Source organism: Corvus hawaiiensis, chromosome 1, assembly GCF_020740725.1.
Source record: "Corvus hawaiiensis isolate bCorHaw1 chromosome 1, bCorHaw1.pri.cur, whole genome shotgun sequence".
Lineage (NCBI taxonomy): Eukaryota > Metazoa > Chordata > Aves > Passeriformes > Corvidae > Corvus > Corvus hawaiiensis.
In genome coordinates this window covers 65,340,675-65,360,122 of record NC_063213.1, presented here as the reverse complement: position 1 = coordinate 65,360,122, position 19,448 = coordinate 65,340,675, and the positions used below count along the sequence as shown (strand labels likewise).

The 19,448-nt window shown below is 45.4% G+C and overlaps 1 protein-coding gene across 1 annotated transcript in view; it reads right to left on the bottom strand.

Moving 5' to 3' along the window:
- Window positions 1-7,311, bottom strand: part of GFOD1 (glucose-fructose oxidoreductase domain containing 1) — a 66,939-nt gene extending 59,628 nt beyond the window's left edge. Inside the window, exon 1 of the mRNA XM_048308870.1 lies at window positions 6,740-7,311. Within this exon, the coding sequence (XP_048164827.1) occupies window positions 6,740-6,992 (253 nt within the window). The 5' untranslated portion in view covers window positions 6,993-7,311. The remainder of the gene's footprint in view (window positions 1-6,739) is intronic.
- Between the last annotated feature and the right edge of the window lie 12,137 nt (window positions 7,312-19,448).

Here is a 19,448-nt window from a genome sequence, read left to right as displayed (position 1 = left end):
TTTTATCAATACCTTCTCTCATCTTCTCATAGAATCAAGCTATGCTGCACATTTTCTGTTTGTGCAACAGCACAGCTGTGCCATTTTAACAAAAAAAAAAATAGCCACACAAGATGTTGTCTGTGTGGTACTCACTGTACGAACTGTGCCATCAAGTGAAACACAGAAGGAGATCCTCACTAGCACAGCCACAAGGCTAGACATGCATGCCTGCATCTTTAGCACCAATGCCTCCTTTGCTCATGGGAGATATTTTACTACTTCCAGCTCTATTTTAGTTAACTCACACTAGTCAAATCTTCCTCAGCCACACCAGAAGCCATGCCTCAGAGAGCTGCTTACCTCTTCCATCCATTTGCAACGCCAAATCAAGGTATTACTGCACTGCTAATGCTGGTTTGTCTCTGTTTGCACTGACAAGGGTGCCCTGGGAGGACCTGTGCTGGAAACAGCCCTGGTGTGCACCAGTCTTGGAACAGATGAGTTTTTCCAGCACCACAGACAGTAAAAAAAAATAGCTGTATTTGCCACCATTGCTAACATGATGTAAGAGCAGAATAGCGCAACAATAGTGTTCAAAGCACAGTGAAATGATAAATGTCGTAAGGACTTGCATATGGACTTTACCAAAACAAACAAACAAACAAACAAAAAAAAAACAAAGACAACAACAGCACCCCAACACATATATTAATAGGAAGACTTCTCTTCAAAGTATCACCCCTGACTATGGGCTCTGACTAACAAAGCATGATAGATCAAATGAAACACTGGCAGAGGTCAGCAACGCTCTCGTTTTCTTCACCATGCCAAAGGTCCAACCCCCAGCAGTCAAGCAGATGGAAGGAGGGTGTCTGTGCTCCGGCACGTTTTGCCATTTAAATCACAGGGAGAATTGGGGCTGCTGCGGGCTTGGGCTGCCATATGTTTCAACCAACTCACCTACAGAGCACAGTAAAATCTGATAGCGGACAGTAACCTACCAAACTTGAGAGATGCTGCTTTCCACATCTCCCCTCCTCCAGCTGAGTAGGCCTAGGCTACTCCTGCAGCCAACCTGAGGAGAGTCAGCCCAACCCACTTCAGTTGCCCACAATGGTCTGGAGACAGCATTTTGGGATCACCAAGGCCAAGCACTCTGTTTAAAAACAGTAGGGAAGAAACTGCAGCAACACAAACTGATCTGACTGGACACAGGATCATGGTAAGATCTTCATGTCTAACACTGTTTAAAACAACCACTTCCATCACAATTGGCTCTTTCTTAGGCTAGGCAAATTTGGGTGTGTCATCACAGCATGAGCTCAGTGTCACAGTATTCCAAGTCTGGTCCATACTGGGCTCCCAACCCACCTACCACTGCAACAACAGAACTGGTGACTACTTTTACACAGAAGAGAGCAATTGGGAAAAATGAAAACACACCTTTGATTTGAAGGTCAGAAAGGAAACAAGAGGTGGGGGGGGGTTCTGTTGGTTTCTTATTATTATTTTTATTAGTTTGAGTTTTAAACCTGATCAGTGGTCTTTACCTGAACTGTCTCGGAGGCCAAATATCTCTGTAGGAATTTTACAGGAATAATACTGGCATTAAAGGTCTGCCATACTGAGAGAAAAAGGTCAATGGAAGAGTTAGATGCCATTTCCTGTGGTATACCTTCATCACTCAAGTAGAAAGACGACATGCAGCCGATTGCCAGCAGGCTCTTTGGACTGCCTTTCCAATAAATGTAAAAAAAAAAGGCATCACAGCCTTTGCTAGCTCTGCTGATTAAAGACAGACAGCACTTCATCTGACTTCTTTCACAATAAGATGACCATAATTCACATTTAATATGCCGCAAAGTCATCTGCCTTCCAAGTACAGGAGCGTGTTCTGCTGAAAGCCACTGCTGTTAGGTCAAATTTAAACTCAGTATTATAGGACAGGAATTACATTGCTATTAATAATATACAGTCATGATAATGTTTTCCCTTAATAGGGCATCTCTTCCCCAAGAATCCTAATGCTTCATAAACTATGGACTGAGTTTTATCCCCTGCTACAACCTAACTTCTGCCTGATTTGCATGGGTGCAGAGGAATGTAGAAATTAATTAGAGATTGCATCAGATCTGTAAATTATGTCATTGCAGCTGGATGTTCCTCCCACCTCAGAGATAGATCCAGCAATAATATTGTCAGTGCTTTAACACAGAGCTCTCACAAACACATTTTGGACAGCAGGCCTATATTGCACACCTGTGTGGAGCCAGTGCTTCCTATGAAGTGATGGGAAGGTAAGGATCTGGGCAGTACTATTTATGTTCCTCTCTAAATAAAGATGCTCCCTCATGACCACAATCAAGCATAGAAGAACCACCAATCAGCAAAAAACTTTAAGTGCTCCTTAAGAGGAGCAGCTTCTGGAGTCCTGGTAAAGTCGTACTTCATGTAGTCCCCAGGCAGAATGGACTCCTATCATGCACTTCTACAACATAAACATTTTAAAAACTCATACTACGTAGACATGGCTGTGAACACGTGCAGTAAATATTCAACACACAGCTCAGTGTTCCTGTCCTCAACTTGGGATGAAAGAGTAAGCAAAACAACTGTAAATAGAATCAAGGATAACATCTCCAGAGATATGCTAAACATCTGGTACTTGAATCTTCTCAAAAACAGAACATTTGCTCCCCAAAAGCACTTATGTGGAACTCAGGAATAAGCTCTCTTTAGCAAAGTCGACTTTACGCAAACACCAACAGGACCAGGCACATAGAAACATCTGTGCCTTCAAGATGAAATGTCACCAAGGTCTTCTCAGAACCATACACAGTAAATCATTTCACCTGATATGGCAGCTACTCAGTCACACAAAGCAAGTGTTTTCAGTCAGGATCTGAAGAATGTCATATCTAATTGACTGAGGAGCGATTACACTGGCAAGAGTCATGTGCTGACAGTTTTGAACTAGGTGGAGGGTCATATCATGTTGTCTGTACTAGCAGCTCTTCTGATGCTGGGCACAAATAGGCACTCAATAGGTGACATATTTCATCCCTGTAAGCAAACACACCACCCCTGCCTGATCAGGCCTGGGATACAACTGCACTGCTGAAGCATGCAGGCAGAGGAAAAGAGGACAATTTCTAGCAAACACACTGAATGTTTCAGTTCAGTGAGAATGGAAACCGCCCCTATTCAACAGCAGGACTGTTCTCAGTGCTTACCTAAATATTCATCCATTGATCTTTCTTGACGACCAAGCAACAAGTCAGTCAGGACATTAGTTTTATATTATGCTCCAGGGAGAGAATTCAAAGCAATAATAAAAAGAGCTCCTAAATTTAAATTCTGAGCAGGACAGACCAGCAGCAAGAAAGGGAAAGAGTCAATCAGGTCCATTTTATAGAAGCAAACAAGGAATTTGATTCCTTTTATCCAGAAGTGACAGAGGCCATCAGCATATTTCACATGAAACACCATGTGTTCTATTTGTGCTTTTGGTCACTGTTCAAACCAGCCTGGTTTCCAATTCTCTCTTGATTTCAGTCTGTTCCAAAGACTTGCCCAACATTGATCCTACTCCTAAGAATACCACCATAGAGTCAGATGCAGCTCAGGAACCTATTTCTAACAGAGACAGGCAGTAGAGGTTTAGAGGAAAAGCTAACAGGGCAAGTTTGAAGCTTTTTTCTCCCATTTTCTCCCTTCAAAAGCTGCCAGAAAGCCACAGTTTGGGGACTTCCTCAGCTGGGGCATACATTCATTTCAGTTTCAACAGCAGTTGATAGGCCACTAAGCCAAAAACACATTTCAAGCAGCAATACATCTACATGTCAGGTGCATCAGTGAAAACAAAACAACTGAGTCCTTCCCACTGAATGGCCAGAGTTCAACACAGCTGCAGGGACACCTGTTTCACCCCACCTTCACCTCTGGAGTCTGCATCAGAAACAGCCCAGAGTGGACTTAACGTGCTGCAAATCCACAGTGTAAACTCAGCTCTAGATGGGTGACGGAAACACCTGCAACTGCTTCCTTGGGCTTCTACTTCTTAATAATGAAACTTTTAACAAATGAGAACACAGCTTTGGGAAACAAGACCATTTAAAATAAAACACAGGTATCAAAGAAAAGTTGGTCCCTGCCTCTTCCCAGGCCAGATACACATCCTGTAATAGCGAAGCCAGACGTATGTGTTATTAAGAAGTAACTCATGTCTTCTTCAACCTCTTCTACTGCAATGCAGGACGCCATGTTTAGACATCTGAAGTCTCCACCTGTAAAACTTCTGGTATCCCCATCTATGTCCTATCACTAGCTGCTACATAATATTTCTTGTGTGAAATTTCAAGAGTAAGGAATGTTTTTCCATCTTTTGCTTTCCTCAGCCTATATAACATTGCCCCTGTTTACCAGAGCCTTCTGAACCTCCCACTTGAATTGCACTCTCTCCAACAAACCAGAAAATGCATTGATTAAAGCAAAATAATCACTCCAGGGCACAGCAGTTCCCAAGTCATGAAGGACAAGCAGAACTAGGAGATGGAGCTGCCAGAAGAGAGATAATCCTCTCAGCAGTTTGGAAACTGCTGCTCTAGCTCCCTGTTTGAACCTATAAGAACATGCAAGAACTTTCACTGTTATAGACCCAATGTCCATATTAAAAAAAAAAAAAAATTAGGAAAATTTACCTCTGAAGTAACTGTGAGAAGAATTATTTGTAGTCCAAGATACATTTCTGTAATAATCTTTTATATAAAACCCCCCAAAAAAATTATCAGATGTTGCACATTATCACCTTGTAACCTGTTTAATCCCTGTTTAATGACCATTCCATGCACTTTTACACAAACATCGTTACCCCTACAACATATAAATAATGACCACTGGGGAAAGGGAGGAAACCCTTTAACTAGAGGTGAAAGGGAACCAAGAATAGTGCTGTTCTAATAAACAGAGAGAAAACACCTTTTTTTCCTGCTCTGGTCTGTTGCTAGCAGATTGCATCAGCAAGTTACCATGAACATCTCAGCTACATCAATTCATAGAACCATTCATAAATTCAGCTCATGTCTGAGAACAGACTTTTTTTTTTCTTTATCTGCAAATATTCAGAGAAGGACAAAACATTATTACTTTATTATGCTCGACATGTGTCCGGCCCTCTGAGAAAAAGCACACCAATTTTGTTTCTTTATTATTTCAGAATTTTTATTCTTCTACCAGCTGCCTTGTGTCTGCCTGAAACCTCACGGGACTCTACCTCTAAGATCCCAGGCAAGCTGGGACACTTCCATGAGCAACACCTGCAGGAAGATAGTGTCACAGGAAAACTGACATAATTGTCGCCAAATGAATGCGTGTCAAACGTGAAACCTTGTTACCTTATACTGTCCTTTATATACGTTTTCTGGGATATATACTTCTACATTACAAATTTATTCACGCATCATTCTGGCAAGCAAGTCAGGCTTCTGGTGCAAGTGTAGCATCTTCAGGAAAAAGTCAAAAGTGTATTATAAAAGAAAAGCAAATGTTCTGACTAAAAGAACAAGCATTTCCGAGTACAGAAAGTAACACTGAGCAAAGATTCCAGACAAATGCCTACACTGTACTTGAGGCAGGATTTGTTCTTTAGGTACTGACTTAATTTCCTTAATTGCTTAATTTTAAATGTTGAAAACACTAGCTGGCTGCGATATTAGCAGCATTTGAATGGTGACTAATGAGTGTGCTAGTAGCAATGTAACACTACAACATGCCACACACATTTATGAGGCCGAGAGTGATAGCAATCAGCCTACTTAGCCAAAGCCCGAGAGCCGGACCAGCCATGCCGGCTCATAAACCTCCACACTCTCTGCGACGACACCTCGTTTTCCTCTCATTTTCACCTTTTGTCACCTATATTTGCGGGGACAAATTAAGACTTCCTTACTGCAGAAAGTGCTTCCACTAAAATCCATCGGAAAGCCAGTGTCCGAGGACCAGTGATCACGAAGCTGAAAGAGTAAAGCCCAGACTTGCGCTCACACAGGAGAAAGCGAGATGCGGCCCGCTTCTGCACGCCTGAAACCAGAGCAGCTCACCACGGTGCATGCCTACTTTTTCAGTCCCTCCTTCCCTTTGTACGTGAGCTTCGCTAAGCCTCGGCAGTAACAGCGTTTCCTCTGCTGTCACCGCTTCCTGCCTCCTCCTCTGGCTCGCAGCTGGGGTCCGGGGGCCGGGGCAGTGCGGACACCCGCACCCCCCGAGCAGCGCGGGTGCCCCAGGGCGGGCGCGACGCTCGGATCCTCGCTCCCTTGCCAGCCACGGACGGGAACCGGCGGGCGGGATGATTATTTCCTCCCTTCTACCGCGACTTTCTCCTTTTTACCACGACACGGATGACACCTGCTCCCTCCTCCCGCACCCTGGGGTGTCAGGCCCGGCCCTGCCCAGGCTTGCCGGAGCATCCCGGAGGGGCGGGTCCCCGGTGCCGAGGGACCACGCCGGCGGGGACCGGGGATACGGGATGTCACACCGAGCTGCCGCAGCGCCATCCCCCGCGCCCCGCCGGTCCTCGGCCTGCACCCGCGGCTCGGCCAGCCCCTCTCTGGGGACACGGGGAATAGGGAAACGGGGTGAAGAGTAAAGCAAACGGAAAACTCCGCGCTGAGCGGGAGGGGGGGCTCAATTCCATTCAGCCCGAGGCGAGCGCGAATCCCGAGCCCGAGGCGGGGTCGCCCCCCTGGCCGCCCGCACTCACCCAGGGTCTTGACGGCGACCTGCCGGGTGAGCGGCGGCGGCAGGTTGACACAGACCAGGTCGACGTCCTGGTGCAGCAGCACCTCGTCGATGCGGCTGGTGTAGAAGGGGACGCTCATCTCCTTGGCCAGCTCCTCCGCCTCCTCGGGCGTGCGGCCCCACAGCGCCTTCACGGCGAAGCCCTCCGCCTTCAGCAGCGGCACGATCACCCGCGCCGTCAGCCCGGTGCCGAACACCCCCACCCCGGGCAGCATGGCGGCGGCGAGGCGAGTGGCACGGCGAAGCCAGGCGCTCCCTCCTTCTCTCAGCGGGGAGAGGGAGGCAGCCTCCGCTCGATACCGCTGCTGCTGCTGCTGCCGGGGCCGGGACCAGCCGCCCCCCGCCTCAGCAGCGCCGCGGCCGCCGGCTGCCCCGCCATGCCCGCACCATCACACACAGCCCCGAGGAGGAGCCGGCGCTGCGCTCCCTCCGCTGGGCGCGCAGGGGCAACCGCCCTTCCCCGGGCGGCGGCGCGGGCTCAGCGCCGCTCCTCTGCCATGTTCGCCGGCGCCCGCTCGCCGCCGGGAGGGCGGCGCGTCGCTGTCACCTCCCGGGTGTTCCTGCACCGCCCGCACCGCCCCCGCCGCACCATTGGCGGCCGCCCGCCCCGGCACCGCCCCGCCGCCGGCACCGGCGCCGCAGGGCGCCCCTGGGAGCACCCGCCCGGCCGCGCGGCGCGTCCCGGGATGCGGGGCCACGGTGCAGGCATCGCCTGCAGGTGCGCTCCGCGGCACCGCGAGGGTTTGCCGTCCGCCTGGCGGGTCGGTATCGGGGCATCTCCGGGGACTTGCCTTGCTCTCCCGCCTCTTCCCCAACGGGAGGACCTCTGAGGGGTCGTGGTGATGGGGAGTCGTCGGAGTCACGCCCCAGTGAAGGCACAGGAGAGCTGGGAGAGCCACAGCGGCAGACCGGCGTGAGCTGGTCGTGTCCATCGCCCTGCGGTCCGTCTCGCCCTAGGACTGTCCTCCAGAACAGAGATGTCCCAGAGCACGAGGGGAGCTGCCCTGAACCCCGACCGCTGCCGTGCGCGGGGTCGGATTCCAGCTCCACCACCTGCGCTTCCTACCACATCCACTCGCCTGCGGTGCCCAGTACCCACCCATCCCACACCGGACTGTTGTTCATTCACTCCCCTTACAAATATCAAGACTCTTCAGCTTTACTGGGACATTGGTTCTCCCTTTTTTTCCCAGCAAAGCATCAATATGACAATCCCTTTCTCCATGGGTCTACTTACATAGTTCAAAAACCACAGATTTGCTAAGGCGGCTTACGAAGCTTTAGCTACTGTTGCTCAGTCCACAGCATTTGTCCAGGGTCTCTGGAGGCCTGGAAGAAGCCCAGGCAGGGCAGTAAACAGCCAAGGCACGGAAAGTTAAATTTCTTGTGGGCAGGAATCCTGCCTCCTCTGCAGACCCAGTACCTGGTGCTGTGCTCTAGGTCTGTCTCAGGAGTGGCTGGTTTGCTGAAGGCACGTCAGGGATTTCATAAGCAGGTGCGTAGCATGCAACACATCAAATAATAGAATCATAAAATCATAGAATGGCTTCGGTTGGAAAGGACCTTAAAGAGCATCTTGTTCCAGCCCCCCCGCCATGGGCAGGGACACCTTCCATTACATCAGGTTGCTCAAACCCCCATCCAACCCGTCCTTGAACACCTTCAGAGATGGGACAGCCACAACCTCTCTGGGCAACGTGTTCCAGTGTCTCACCACTCTCATAGTGAAGAATTTCTTCCTAATGTCTGATCTAAACCCACCTTTGCCCCTTGTCCTATGACTACATGCCCTTGTAAAAACTCCCTTTCCAGGAGACGAAACCTTCCAGCACCACTGCAGTGCCCCGTGCCCGCTCCTGCTCATCCCACCTTTGCCTCTGTCTGGGCCGAACGCTGGGCCCCCAGAGCCACTCTCCTGCCGACCTGGAGGCCGCTAGGTGGGAGCAGGAGAGGAGAGCACTGCAGTGCCCATTGGCCTCACACAGGTCCGTGCAGACCTCGTTCCCACAGGTGAATCTCTGCCCTGGCTCTGTGCACAGATCAGCCGGTGTGAGAGCAGAGTAGCTCCTGTGAGTGCCCACAGTTACCTCACTGCCTATCTGACTCTTTAAAAGAAAAATTACAAAACATCCTGCGTCCAATTGGAATATAAGATGTTTTGCCACATATTGTCTTCTTTACTAGTTCCTAGGAGAAAGGAAGAGAAAGGTAAGGAAGGAAAGGGAGGAAGGAATTAGAAGAAAGTAAAGGGAAAAGGAAAGTATAAGAAAATACAAAAGAAATTAAAAACCTTTCCTATATGAGACTCCTGGAAGTGTGCCAGGGACAATGTTGGAAACATAATCCACCAGTGTTCAAAAAAATAAGGCTTGGAAGCCAGTACTCTTCTCTCATACTCTGTAAAGAGGTGGGGTGGGGTTTTTTTTCTGCCACCATCTCACAGCAAACACTTCTTTATTACAAAAAGCCAGAGACACTGAAAGGCTTGATGCAAGTTAAACATGTTTTGCTTTCCATGCACTATTAGCACTGCAGTGAAGGAGATGGACAGTCTTTGGCTTCTGACAATTGAAATACAATCCAGATCTATTTGTCAGAGAACCACAGGGATACTACCTTTCTTTAAAATACAAAGATTGCTTTTGGGCTCTCCATCAGACATTCAAACCTGCTGATAGGGGTTGTTCCCATGATGAGAATTTAGAATATCTGTCTTGTTTTAATTGCTTGTCTGTGCATAATAAAAAAACCTGGAAAAGTAGCCAGGTTACAGGAACAGGCTAAATACATGAAGGTTGAAGAGAAGTAGATGCTATGTGCCTATTCAATCAATATATAGCTTTTATTATTTTAGTAGGCACAAGCCACTTTATGAAGTTCTATGTAAGGTCCCTGTTTTAGGAAATACTCAGTAAAGCATTCAAACTGGGAATTGAGCACTAGGCAATTAAATTATTACATTCTGCTCTGTTCACTGTTTCCTAAAAAGAATTTTTCCTTGCTTTACTTTTTAATTTCTTTTCTCCAGTTAGGTTAACATAACTTTACGGAGTTAAATTGGGCAGATGGCACCTAGCCCTCAGCACTCCAGCAGCCAAGTCAACTTCTGAGCAACCTGAATTATCACACTGCAGCAGCCCTGTGTTCCCTCTCATTTGTTGCAGGGACTTCTGGGGACACACTGCAGACTGTTTGTATTGGAGCAGGGTCAAATCTTTCTCAATTAATTGTGTGAAATAGGACCACCTATTGCTATGCCTGCCTGTCCTCATGAGCACCCAGAAGGACTGAAGGAAGCCAGTGAAGGACAATTGGCCTTTCAGGAATACAGACCATGTCCTCACTACGCTGTAGGCAACTGCAAACGTGAGTGAACGCAGAATCTTTGCTCAAGTCCACATCACTAATGCTGCCAGTTACCTCTGACTTGAAATCAGAAATCTAGGGAAGATTTTTTTTGTGCAAAACAATGGAGATTAGGACAACAACTAAGTGCCTCACATTGAAGGATGTGTCTGACGAGGACCAAGGTTCCCTGGGTTGAGTGTATTGAACTACAAAGCCTCTTGTACTCTGTATATTATACCTTTACACTTCTAAACATGTCAGTCTTGTCAAGACAGCCAGCATTTTGTTCTTAAAGTTGCTAAAGTTTCCTTCAAGGAAGACATGCACCCAGAGATTTCTCTCACAGAGACAGTGATTTTGTTCTTTCTTGACTTTTTTTCTGAAAACAGAACTAAGTTATTAGAATAAAGTTGCACATAGAAAAAACAAACAAAACCATAAACGTCTCATACATCCTTTTTCTGTTTCTATACTAAGTTCTGTAATGAATTCTGCGGGAAACTAATGAAAGTGTTGCAGTCACAGTTCTACTCCTTTTACTTACTTCAGCCGAGTTTTGTGGCTCCAAGTCATTATACTGGGCAATGGATATAACAGGTATATTACCAACTTTTTGTGAGAAATCCCAGCTCAGTAGCAGTTCTACGTAATTCTCATACAATTGTTTGCAAAAATTTGAAACTCCCTTACTTAACTACCAAAAAATGTTTTATTTAGCTTTTGTATTTAGTTTTATTATTATTAAAGTAGCTATTAGGTTGAAAGTACTAAATATAAGAGGATAAATAAAATCAATCAAGCATACATGACATGGAAATAAGCATTATCTGTTAGCATAAGTAAAATGCAGAAAGTTGGTGGTCTCCCACATACAGATAGCACTTAGTCAATACACATCCCCAATTTACTTTCCAAATGTGTGAAGGCATCTTCCCACGTATTGCAGAACTTTCAGTTCTAGAGCCTGCTCAACTCAACACAAAGATAAGATCTACCTGATGGAGTACCAGGATCCCACACTGCTTCTTTTTCACTTCTCTGTACTTAAAAGAAAATCTGCTCTTTCTCAGATTTTAAACATTTATCCAGTCAGACTCCTCAGCTGTATTTCTCAAACCTCTCATACATCCTTCTGAAAAAGAAGGGAAAGAGCTGAGTAAGACATAGCTTCAGAGAAACCCTGAAATGGAGCTTGCTCTCTCTCCAGATTCTTCTCAATTTCCAGGATTTTAAGATTAATTAGCTCATTTCCTTTTACATAGATCAGTGTCTTTAAACATGAAACAGCTGAGAATTTTCATTAACCAGTCAATTCCTTCTGGGGTATGAGGTTAGTGTTCACCACTATTGGGCTTCTTTTATAACTCTGAGGTTGAAATTATTTGCATGGAAATAGTGTTGCTTCAGAGATGGGGAAAAAGTGGTGATTCAAACCTGTCTGGTTCTCCTACTCAGCTGTACTGACTCATCCACAGCTTTAAAGTGCAGCACAAGAAAGGATGTCTGAAATGAGTTGCTCAAGTCTTTTTTTACGTCTAATGCCACACAACTGGCAGTTTCCCAAGCTGACAGGAATTTGTTCTTGTGAAGAGCAAGTTTGTTTTAGTGTCTCTTTGAATGCATTTCCACTGAGACAATCCACAGAAGTTCTTGCTCTGAGTTCTGAAGGCAGAAATTGCTTTAACATTTGTAGTATTAAATGGTCCAACGTGCATCAGAGAAAACTAGAGTAGACCACGTTGCTAGCAAAGGGTTCATAATACATTCAGCCCTCTTCTGTTCTGATCAATGGGAATTGTGACCATGCCTGGGGTCTCTGAGCCTGTTCAGTACAATTTCTATGTTTATTCCTTCCCACTTCCAGAACCTTTCTTTAGAAGAATGCCCAGTGTACGCCCAGTGTGGTTGGACTGTGAGAAAGCTACCAAAGCTTCAAGAAACGAAATCACTAACAAGATAGTTGTGAATGCATTGCTGCTCTGTTCACTAAGGCACAGAGGAGCACCTAAACAAGTACAATTTCCACTCTCTGATAATCTGTGACATCCTATGAAGACAAGTGCGTGTATTCTCACTGTACATGTGGAGAAACTAAGGCTCAGAGAAAATGAGCACAATGTTCTCTGTTGTTCTCTGTTGGGTCTTTTTGGGACAACTAGGACAACTAGGCACCCGAAGTAGGACACTCAGATGGCATACACTTACAATTCTGGTCTGGCTGGCTTTCCTAAGCTCCTGTTGATCACAGTTCAATAACATGAGAAAGCAAGTGGAGAACCTGTTAGTAGAGATGTACCTGTGTTATAAACATATATTATAATATTGGCTTCTCGCAAAGTATAAAGGTAGATATTATATAATGTTAGAAATGCTTTTTGCTGTGTGGATGTAGTTTTCTCTCGTTTTAGCAAGAATGTTAGCAAGTGTGAGCAAGTAAGATAACCTCCAAGCGAGCAGAGGATGAGGCCCAAGGAGCTGCTAGTCAACACTTTGTCCGGGGAACAAAAGGGCCCAAAGGCTGCTCCGCTGGAGAACGGGCGGCCAGGAGGGTCCGAGAGCCCTTATCACCGCTCTGCCCGGGGGGCAAAGAGGCCAAAGCTGCAATCAGCCCTGACTGTCTGGAGAATTAAGAGATCCACCCTACCATCGACTCTTACCTAGCGGGCCCAACCCCAAGAATCAAAAGAAATAAAACCACAAGGAAGAAGACTACGCATGCTCTAAAAAGGCGGAACCAAGGAGTGGCCATGCAGAACAGCTCCAGGAAAAGTTTTAATATGAATAGAGAACAGACAGTAAAAATGGTATAAAAAGGACTCACCTCGGGCATCAGGGGTGCTCTTGGCAGAGCGCCAAGGCACCCGGCCGTTATCCCTTTGCTTTATTTTATGTGTCTCTTATTGTCTTTATATTAAACTCTTTAAATTCTGACAGGAGAGTGAACCTCATTTTTCACACCTGGGATCACCTAATGAAAGCAGGGAATAGCCACACAGCTACATGGGTGCAACCACGACCCATGATGGTGTAATATGTGCTTAAAGCTCACGTCAGGCATTCCCTCCTGACAGGAACATGGGCATATGCAGCAGGCAGCAAACATGCAAGCACTGCATCATCAGATGTGTTGCATGCACCTGCTTATGAAATCCCTGACGTGCCTTCAGCAAACCAGCCACTCCTGAGACAGACCTAGAGCACAGCACCAGGTACTGGGTCTGCAGAGGAGGCAGGATTCCTGCCCACAAGAAATTTAACTTTCTGTGCCTTGGCTGTTTACTGCCCTGCCTGGGCTTCTTCCAGGCCTCCAGAGACCCTGGACAAATTCCATGGACTGGGCAGCAGTAGCTAAAGCTTCGTAAGCCGCCTTAGCAAATCTGTGGTTTTTGAACTATGTAAGTAGACCCATGGAGAAGGGAATTGTCATATTAGTACTTCACTGGGAGAAAAAAAACAACAGTGGGAATGAGTCATATAGAAATTCTTAATTCTGAAAAACGGTTTTGAGCCTAAGCAGTAGTTTGTGTCATATCACACTTGTTAAGTGCTGTGCAAATAGCTGTAATATGCAGCTGAAGTGGTTATTATTTTAGCAATATTGCATTGCACGTTGCTTGCAGGGCATCCAAGATGTTACTTTGGAATGAAAATAGCAGAGAATCATCACTTTTTAAGTCATGCAGGAGTGGATGAAAGTGAGCATGTGTTGTGATTTCTAGACTTCTAAGCCTGGCCATGCAGGGTGGGATTTGAAAGGGTTCAGTTTCTCAGAAAGCCCCCTTTTATTGTAAAGTCATAGAATTATAAAATGATTTGGGTTGGAAGGCACCTTAAAGGTCATCTAATTCCAACCCCCCTGCCATGGGCAGGGACACCTTCCACTAGATCAGGTTGCTCAAACCCCTATCTAGTCCAGCCTCAAACACTTCCAGGAATGGGGCAGCCACAGCTTCTCTGGGCAACCTCTTCCAGTGCTTCACCATCCTAATAGTAAAGAATGTCTTCCTGATATCTAATCTAAACCTGCTCTCTTTAAATTTAAAACCATTGTCCCTTGTGCTGTAACTGTCTTCCCATACAAAAAGTCCCTCTCCCTCCCTTTTATAAACCCCCATAGCGCAACAGAAGGCTGCAAAGAGGTCTCACTGAAGCCTTCTCTTCTCCAGGCTGAACAACCCCAGCTCTCTCAGTCTGTCTTCACAGGAGAGGTGCTTTCATCATCTTTATGGCCTCCTCTGGACCCACACCACATGCCTTAATCTATCTTCTAGGAGAATCCACTCCTTGGTCTTCCAATGCACAGGGGTGAGGGTTACCACTCTGTCGTTTACTAGCTCTTCCTTTCTCACTTTTTTAAAAATGGGAGTGATGTTTCCCTTTTCCAGTTACCAGGAACTTCTTCTGACTGCTGTGACCTTTCAGATATGATGGAGAGTGACAGCAGTCAGTTCCCTCAGGACCCTGGGATGCATTTCATCCAATACCATAAACTTGTGATTATTCAGCTTCATCAAGTGATCCTGAATCTGCTCTTTGCTTATAGTGGAAGGGACTTCACTTCCCCCACACCCACCCAGAGGATCAGGGACTTGAGAGAAGAGGGAAGTGTGACTGCCAGTGAAGGCTGAGGTAAAGAATTCATGGAGTACCTCAGCCTTCTCCATATCACTTGCTACCAGTTCACCCCTCTTGCTTCTAAGGGAGAGGTACCCTCTCTTCAGCCTTTATTTTCGGACCTAAGTACTTATAGAATTGCGTCTTGTTATTCTTCACATCCCTTGCCAACTCCTGTTCTAGCTTTGCCTTGGTTTTCCTGACTCCATCCCTACTCATTCAAACCATATCCTTGTACTCTTCTGCCAGGTCACCTGTCACTGCTTCCACTGCCTGTGCATTTCTTTTGTACTCCTGTTTGAGGAGCAGATCTGTGCTCAGCCATGCCATTTTACAGCCTGCCTTGCTCAATTTCCTACACACCAGGATAAAGAGCTCTTGCACTCTAAGAAAAGTGGTCAAGGAGTGTAACTCAAGACTGTTCCATGCTGGAATCAGTCAGCTCCCTCCTCAAATGTCCTCTCTCAGAAAGCAGTTGGGATTTCAATGTGACTTGCAAGAAACCTTAATGGAGATAGGTATGGAACAGGTTTTAAAGAAAAATATGTCTATTGCATGAATAATTTTAAATTGTCGGATATGCTAAATACTGCAGACTTTGACAGCCTTCCGCGATACTGCAAATCAGTTCCATTTCACAGTGGAAAAGCTGCTGCTGTTTAACAAAGGCTCAGTGATTCAGGCAGAGAAGGAAGGAATGTCTGTCTACCTGTTGAAACAAGCCCATATCCTGTGCACACTAGAAAGATACTGAATCCCAGGTGCATCTCTTTCTTGGAAATAGATGAACCCAGCTAATTGTCTCTGGAGGGTGCTCTCATCTCATGCAGGCTTGTGTCCTGCTGCTGGTCTTTACATATTTGTATTTTAATGATATTCAGTACAGAAACTTGCACTTTTCCTATAATCTGTCCAAAGGTCTGGATTTGTTAGCTTCCTGGACACAATGAAATGCCAGCCTTCTCTTTCCCTGCTAGGAAGGGAAATGTTCTGAGGCAGTGGTATTTACTGCATTATCTACTGAGCTCCCTGCCAGCCTAAAGTATGATCCTATGATCATAATCAGCCTTCCTCCTTTGCTTCCATTTCAATTTTGAATTTATGGCACAAACAAGTGGAGCTGTGGATTGGTACTGTGATTATTTTTAATCTGAAAAAAATAGATGCAAGTTAATGAGTCTTTCTTTTTTATGCGTTGGGGAAAAAAAATAGAGAAAAACCATTAGCTAGGTTCATGCTAGCACTGTAGCACAAGCAAGGTTAGTACAGTTTGCTTTCAGACATTACAGCTATTGCTCCCTTAAAATCATGCTCTTTAAGACTGTAACCCTGTTAAATCTCAGGCCTTAGATTTGCCAGCTGTACTGATGTGATTGTGTTGAAGTCTGGCCTGCATTACCTGCTCTGTGACCTTGTTTCATTAAATCAATAATAGTCAATCATGTCTTGTTTAATTACACAGAGGGTAAATTCAGTCCAGTCCAGTTTCTAGGCTTCTGGCTCCTTACGATTTCGCCTTTATCTGCAATAGTAAATCCATTATTTTTGGTTGTTTCTGGAGGTTCTTTCTTCAATCCAGGCAAATACTGAACCTTTGCAATGTCTGCAGTGAAGAAGTTGAGTGTTGCTATCCTCAGGAATGCAGCAATGTCTGCTGGTCAGAGGAGGAAAGCCTGTCCATTCCTAGGGTCCCTCAGGTCCCCATCCACAACGGGGTGAGGAGAGTATGCTGTTAAGTGTTTCAGGGGATCAGAAACTTGGAGCACCGGTTTCCTGATAACAAAGAAACCATCAGATTTTTTTTAAATTCTCTCCCTCCTAAGAGCCAAAGGTATTTCTTGGCTTTTTCGAAGCTGGAGACTTCCTTCTTGAAATCAGGCTTAATTGCTTCCCCTTCCTCTTTCTGCCTTGCCCTGTGTCAGCAATTATTCAGAACAGGTCCTGCCCTGGTATGCCCAAACAAACACAGTAAAATGATTTCTGATACCCAGGCCTGAATCATCACCATCAAAATGAATAGGAGAGAGTGACTCATATGAAATCTGCAAACTGAGGCAGGCAACTAGGCACCAATTTTAATGAGGTTATACTTTTGAGGTGGTCTTTGAAATCATAACTGCTAGAGACTGACTCCCAACTCAAGATAAACAGATAAAATTTCCACACCAGAATTCCCTGTTAATATTTAAGCAAGGCTTAATCTTCTTCTTGAAATTAAAAGACATCCTTCAAAAGAACTTTATTTAAGAGAAGAATGTTTCTTCAAAAGTATTTTAATACCTCAGATAACTATATATATCATCATCAGGCTTCAGGCATTAATCATTAGGAATAAAATGGATACTTAGCATTTTAGAAACTGGTGCAGCAACTGTGGTTTATTAAATAAACCCTCATGAAAGGACTTCATAATTTCTCATCCAAGAGAAGGCTATGGCAGGGAACTTCCAGTTGACCCATGCCTCACCTATAATGCAAAGGATAGTGTTCCAGCTGTGTACACGCCTTTCTAGTGCTTAAGGACGCACCACCTTTCAGTGTAGGACAAATGACCAAAAGTGGATGAATGAGGATCACCCAGTAATAGGAGAATATTTTTTTTAATATTAATAAGGCTACGTGATAGCACTCAGCACTTCTAATATTAGAAAAGCATAGCAACAAGGAAAGTAGGGCAGCTTTATTAAGGACAGTATGGAATCACGAATCTAATGCAGTACACATTGGGCTGTGTCCCACATATGCCCTATGTGGGACACTGTCAAATGTATGACTGTGCTCCTGTTGTTCTAACAAAAGAGAAAGGAGGGTGCTGAATACAGCAATGCAATCACTGGCAGTGCTCAGGTTAACATCTCTGTCAGATGCATCATTTTCATAATTCACCATGAAAAGCTAGGCTGGTTTTAATCACATTTGCAAATCATTTTACAAATCCAGATAGAACATTTACCCTCAGACTTCAGGCTTAACCAGATTTGATTGCACAGAGAAATAGTTTCCAGTGTAGTGAACTTTGTGATTGGGCAAGGCTCAAAGGCAAGTCAAAAATATGCATGAAGCACTTGCCATGAAATCATGCGCATCTCAAAAGGAGAGATGTTCACGTTTTCTTTCATTAATTTCACACTTGAAAAAATGCAGACATTTCAGATACCAACTGAGGGAAGGAGAATCTCTGATTTGAGCACTGAAATTTGATGTTCTCATCCTTGCATTGTTTTTATCATTTCAGGTATCTGAACAAAGAATCACTGTGCTGTTCTCATCTGGCATAGAAAATGGTCCAGCATTAAGTTGTGACTCATTTTCATGACAATTAAGGAAGAGGAAATATCAACTCTTTTCTCACAGAAAATGCCCTAAGCCTGGATTCAAAGCAGTTTCACGTGGGTGCAAATCCTGCTCTTCTCTGCATTAAACTCCCAAAATATGCACAGTCACAAGGCTTTACAATCAGGCAGTTATGCCTTTCAGTCAAGGCAGACAAACCTGCCTTGAGCCAGTTCTCTGCCTTCAGACTTGCAATGGAGCTAAGCAGTAGATAAGTTTTAACAGCACCCAATGTCATCTCCTGTTTCTCTTTATCCCCTGGGCAGTGCATCACATAGTGATCTTTGATCTGAATATTGATGGCTGCCAGCATGCTACACTCAGCATGCTTATTTTGAAAAAAAACCAAAGCCAACACAAAACCAAACCAAAACAGCAGAACAAAAAAGCAATGGCAAACAGTTTTGGAATAATTCAGAGGCAACAGCTGGCATCAGGGAATTTGGTAACCTGCATGCACAGCAACATACCGGCAGAAGGACGTGGCTGCCCTTGGAAATGCCCCAGAGCCCACGTCCTATTCCTGGAAGGAGGTATAATTGCAGTGAGAGGTTTGGTGGGATTTTGAAACTCTCCCAACAGGTATCCAGGGGAGTTATGCTGCATTTGGGCTGGGCTGGTTTAGTACAAAATGTGGGCAGGATGTGCAATGATGGAGTGACTCTGAGTCAGGCAGAAAGGAGGGAAGTGGATAAGTCCCAGGTAAGAAGCAGCATAGTAAACAGCCTCTCTTTTCCTGGGGAGAACCAATGCATCAAGGCTGCTTTGCTTTTCATCTTCTGACTTCCCAGGATGCCCATCTCTCTGCTTTTCTCCCTTCAGAGGAGAAAAGGTAGGTCTGAGTTTCCTGCATGTCCTAGAAGTCTGACCTGTTGCGACTTGCCACTCCATGGAAATCTCAGGCTCCTTCAAGCATTTCTGGTCAGATCTATCTGATCGTTTCAGAGGTACCTCTCCATCACCAGACGTCTGTGGGGAACATAAGTGGGACAAGGGCAGAGAGATGTATGTTTGGAAGGTGAAAGGCCAGGCAGAAAACACAGGTGCCTTGCTCCTGGGAAAGGCAATAGAGAGCAAGGTGAGAGAAGTGCATTTGCTGGAAGCTGTTTGCAAGGGAGGGCCGGGAGTGAGCGGAGGTGAAGCGAAACAGCAGCCAGCAGTGACAGGGTTAGCAGCCTGCCTCCTTCCTCCTCCCTTTCAACCGCAGAGGCACAAAAACTCGCTACCTCCTGTTGTGAAAAATGAGCTTGGGTGGAGTGATTCATATGTGTGGGATTTAAACAATCTATTTTAACTGTCACTTAAAGGAGAAAGCAAGTGACCTTGGCTAATGTTATCAGATTTTATTCCTGTTTTGAATTTGTATTTAATCATTT